The 5,402-nt window shown below is 43.8% G+C and overlaps 1 protein-coding gene across 1 annotated transcript; it reads left to right on the forward strand.

Annotated features, from left to right (window-relative positions):
• The first annotated feature begins 4,566 nt into the window (after positions 1–4,566).
• On the forward strand, positions 4,567–4,998 carry LOC112626967 (histone H3.3 type 2-like). Its single transcript, XM_025389381.1, has one exon. The coding sequence runs from the start codon at positions 4,588–4,590 to the stop codon at positions 4,996–4,998; it is 411 nt and encodes a 136-aa protein (XP_025245166.1). The 5' UTR covers positions 4,567–4,587.
• The last annotated feature ends 404 nt before the right edge of the window (positions 4,999–5,402 follow it).

Below are 5,402 nucleotides of genomic sequence, written 5' to 3' on the forward strand. Positions count from 1 at the left end.
GGTGTTTGGTTTTCTGTACCTGTGCTAGTTTGCTGCAAATGATGGTTTCCAGTGTCATCCATGTCACCGTAAAGAACACGAACTCATTCTTTTTTATGGCTGCATAGTATTCCATGGTGTATATATGCCACATTTCCTTTATCCAGTCTATCATTGATGGGCATTTGAGTGGGTTCCAAGTCTTTGCTATTGTAAACTGTGCTGCAATAAACATACATGTGTATGTGTCTTTATAGTAGAATGATTTGTAATCCTTGGATATATACCCAGTAATGAGATTGCGAGGTTCAATGGTATTTCCGGTTCTAGATCCTTGAGGAATTGCCACACTGTCTTCCATAATGGTTGAACTAATTTATACTCTCACAGACATTGTAAAAGTGTTTCTATGTCTCCACAGCCTTGCCAACGTCTGTTGTTTCCTGACTTTGTAATAATCACATACTAAATCTTCTCGATATATAATATCATATAGCCACAGCTCTCAAGAAAGAAATCTGTAGAAAGTGGTTTCTTTCCAGGAGAAATCTTTGACAGCTTTCATGGCTGATTATATTACATGTTAATGACAATAAAGTTTTTCCTGGAGCTTTATTACTATTCTTAAAGTCTATCTCATAATGTACATTTGGAGACTGCCTAGAAAAATGTGGTCTCTGATTGGATGCTGGTAAAGTGGTGACAAGATACCTAACAAAGTGAGTATGCTTGACTATTTTCCATCATTTACTATTTTGGGATAAGCTTAACATCCTCAGTGCCTGCCTCTGCCCCTCACAAGTAATTAGCGTATGCCTAAATAAAGTTTAAGCAAGCTAGCTCCACTATTCCCAAGCACATATTATCTAGGGTCTAGTCTTTAGAAGTATAAAGTACAAAGCTTCAAAGTACAACTGGCCAGGTGTGGTGGCTCACGTCTGTAATCCCAGCACTTTGGGAGGCCAAGGCAGGCAGATCACGAGGTCAGGAGATGGAGACCATTCTACCTAACACGGTGAATCCCCGTTTCTACTAAAAAAATACAAAAAAATTAGCTGGGCATGGTGGCGGGGGCCTGTAGTCCCAGCTACTCGGGAGGCTGAGGCAGGAGAATGGCGTGAACCTGGGAGGTGGAGCTTGCAGTGAGCCGAGATTGTGCCACTGCACTCCAGACTGGGCAACAGAGCCAGACTCTGTCTAAAAAAAAAAAAAAATGTACAACTACATAAAAAGATGTATCCAAACTAGAAAGGTTTAAATGATAAATTGATGGATTTGTGTTTCCTATGGAAGAGGGTACAAAGCACAGTGCTAATATACATATATAGGGGAGAAGAGGGCAAGGCTTTTATAAAATGAATGCAGTCAAATCTTGGGAACAGTTTCTTTAGTAGCCTGAATATTAGAGAGATGATTCATGAAATTTCAACTTACTGCCATGTCTAGAAATATCAAGACATAGCTAGCATTTTTTTAAAAATAAATTTTTCTAAACAAAACTATTAATGAGATGAATGAGGTGTTTCCTCTTTTTTTTTTTTCCTAATTACTTGGTTTGAAGACAGGAAAGCATGAATCTTTTTATTTTCTCTGTAGTTTGCCCTGTGACATTACCACTCAGAGAGATGTTGATACTTCACTTTTCTAGTGTTTACTGATTTGAAGACAAGGTGATGATATTGAATCTCCTTAGGAGCCACCCTGATGCTGGAACTCCATTTTATTGTGGTTATACATTTGTTACCATTTATCTTATATTCACAGTATTGGATCAATTTCACATCAGTATAATTACAAATAATGTTCAAATACACAAAATATTTAATGGTCAAATCCTACACTGAGAGGGAATTTTATTTTTAATCTTTGTGTTCTTATAGAATAATTTGGAAAATAAAGTAACAATTTTATCTTGTATGAAAATGTATTGTCATCATATGTATATCTGTTTTAGAGAAGCACAAAACAGAAACGCACATGTTATTTTGGCCATAAACCTAGTTTACACTGGGGCCAATTCCTTGGAGGTGAAGGCGTGGAAAGGAGTGCCCAGATTAGACAGGGTATCTGGGGCTGTGCTTCTCTCAGTTTTCCATGTGGCTCCTAGAGTGTGTTACCATTCTAACATCATCACACATCACACTCCCTGACATGAAACAGTCTTGGTAGGAAAGTAAAAAGAGTCATTTTCAAGAAGAAAACTGTTTTTCAATTTCACTTTTATTTTTACAAGCTGGAAAAGAGGTGCTTGATTCCCCAGGAAAAGCTACGGAAAAGTGCTAAATGTTTACAAGAGCAACTACTCCAGTACTCTTAGAAAGCCCAGAACCTTCAGGATAGAGTATTGTAAGGGAAGACTTTGTTGTATCTCCTTAAAATCACATATGAGCAAAAATCCTAAGTTATATCCACTTCAAGATTCGTTGTGAATCCACCATAGTCTCCTAAAAGGGTTTCTTTCTTCTCTCTGAAAACAGTTCCCTGTCCACAGGAGGCTCAAGGTCCATGTACCTTTGTTCTTCCAACTAGGAAGCCCTAGAACAATGCCTGCTCATACATGGACCTCAGGGACCCAAATATGATGATGATGACGATGATGGTGATTGTTATTTTCTTGAGCCAGGGTCTCACTCTGCCAGCCAGGTAGAAGGGCAGTGGCTCCATCTCAGCTCACTGGGATCTCCATCTCCAGAGCTCAAGAGATCCTCCTACCTCAGCCTCTGGAGTAGCTGAAACAGCAGGCACCAACCATCACATTTAGCTTTTTTTTTTTCCACTTTAATTGTAGAGAGGAAGTTCCGTCATGTTGCCCAGGATGGTCTGGAACGCCTGAGTTCAAGTGATCCGCCAACCCCGCTCTCCCAAAATGCTCTCTGTCGCCTGTAGTCCCAGCTACTCAGGAGGCTGAGGCAGGAGAATGGCGTGAACTCGGTAGGCGGAGCTTGCAGTGAGCCGAGATCGCGCCATTGCGCTCCAGACTGGAAAACAGAACTAGACTCCATCTGAAAAAAAAAAAAAAAAAAAAAAAAAAAGAGGAAATATAGACAATGAGATGTATCTGTTTTAAATATGAATAAATAAATCAGTAGTTGAGTGGTTGCAAGGGACCAAAGGTGAAGGAAAAGTGCAGAGACTGGACACAGTGCATTTGTACGGAAGTGAAACTAGTTTATAGAATACAACAACGGTGGACACGTGTAATTATGCCTTTGCTCGGTCCATGGAATATACAACAGACCATAAGAAGAGCTATGGTCTTGGAGTCAGAGTGACGTGTGAGTGTAGGCTAAATGATTGTAGCCAAAGTCCCCATCTAGGAGAGAAAGTTGATAATAAGGGGGCCTATGAATATGCTGGGGGAGAGGATATCTGTAACCTCTGTTCCTTTTGACCCATTTTGGCATGAATCTAAAGGTTTTCTATGAAATGAGGTCTATTTTTAAAACAGTAATGTAAACTTATTTTGTGAGTGTTGATTATCCTGGAATTTCCTGTTTGGTGCGTGATATATGCATTGCATACATGGGCATTAAATTTCTACTACAAGTATCAGAGAAGCCTGTTAACCGTGTATTGAAATAGGGGCCTTTTGTTTGTGTGTTGTTTCTTCTGCTTTGCCTTTTCTCATGGAGCCAAAGGTATGAAGGTAGCAGCTGTGGCCTCAGTTCAGCAGCAGCTCAGTAAACTCAGGGTCTTCACTGGGCCTCATGGCATTTCCAAAGTTGGCAAATGGAAACAAAGCTCAGCCCCAGTACCAAGGTAAGAAAAAAAACAGGCGGCCTCAGTGACAGGCCCATAGGACCAGTTGATCAAAAAGCCACAGCTTCGCTTGAAGGCTACCAGCAGATTCCCATGAATATCACTTTGGGAGAGAAAAATGCCCCCAAGAGCATCCCTGTTAGAGGTTTTCTATCTTTCCCTCCCCGTTTCACCTCATCCTCCGGGAACCTGAGAGACACCTCATGATCGCACCTTTGGTGTTTTGCAGTCATCAATGTCGTGTAACATGCAACTTTACTCATATGTCTTTTTCATTGTAATGACTTCCATGTAAACTTTCAGAATCTCCTTGGAACCCAGAATTTTATCTAACTCGCACCTACCATCCTTCCCATGATGCACACAGCAGAGGTTCCTCCCTCCCTGGGGGTGTGTGCAGAATCTGGGGACTTGATTGGGTTTTCACAGCCCTGGTGAGATTGAGGATCTAGTGAAGCAAGGAATACAATGGAAGGTAGCAGGGAGGGCCTAATGCAATCATCTGAGCTCCTTATAAGAGGCAGGGCTTTACCGAGACCACAGAGATCTCCAGTCAGAAAGAGACTGCCTGCGAGGGAGATTCCTGGCTGCTGCTGTGTAGACCAAGGAAACCCACGACCCTCCAGGAAGACTAGAAGCCCGGCCTCCGACCCACAGACCTGAGAGCTGGTAAGTCTGGGGCTGGGTTTGCAGGGACTAAGTGTGTGGGAGAGTCATGCGCATGGACCTCAACTCACAGGCTCTCTGAATCCTGTCCCCAGCACCACTGCCCTCGTTTTCAGACGCCAGCACCGCCTGCAGCCGGCCAGGCTCAGCCCAAGGAGAGCGGAGAGGCTAAGGCCCCGAAACATGGCGCGCACGAAGCAGACTGCCCGGAAAGCCACCAACTGGCAGGCCCCCAGGAAGCCCCTGGCCACCAAAGCAGCCGCCAAAAGGGCGCCGCCTAGAGGAGGGATCAAGAAGCCTCACCGCTACAAGCCGGGCACCCTGGCGCTGCGGGAAATCAGAAAGTACCAGAAGTCCACGCAGCTGCTCCTGCGCAAGCTGCCTTTCCAGCGCCTGGTGCGCGAGATCGCCCAGGCCATCAGCCTGGACCTGCGCTTCCAGAGTGCAGCCATTGGCGCCCTGCAGGAGGCCAGCGAGGCCTACCTGGTGAACCTCTTTGAAGACACCAACCTGTGTGCCATCCATGCCAGGCGCGTCACAATTATGCCTGGAGACATGCAGCTGGCCCGCCGCATCCGCGGAGAGGGTGCTTAAGAGCCCACGCTCCTGGGAAACGTTGCACTCTAGAGGACTTCTTTTCTATTTGGTTGTGTTTTCTTTTTTCTCTTCCCCCTGTAACTGGTAGTTCTGATGTGAGAAGTTTTGTTCTGTTTTGGTTTCTTTTCCCTCCTGGGGTCCAAAGGTAGCTAAGAATAGGATTGCCAGTGGAAACGTAGGCAGAAATCAGGTGGCGGTTGTGTCTGTGTGTGCTTCTGTTAGGAAACGTCTCATCTACCTTGAGGCTCCCAAGGCACTAGTGTCAAGCAGAAATGTGTCTGTGAGCGAGTTTCAGTTCAACTCTGTAAAATTATAAAGAAGTCTGTTTTTTTCTTTACTATGTCTGCATATGGGTTCTGTAAACAAAATAAATTTCTTATTAATGAGAGCTAAAAGATGTT

This window comes from Theropithecus gelada, chromosome 6, assembly GCF_003255815.1.
Source record: "Theropithecus gelada isolate Dixy chromosome 6, Tgel_1.0, whole genome shotgun sequence".
Classification (NCBI taxonomy): Eukaryota; Metazoa; Chordata; class Mammalia; order Primates; family Cercopithecidae; genus Theropithecus; species Theropithecus gelada.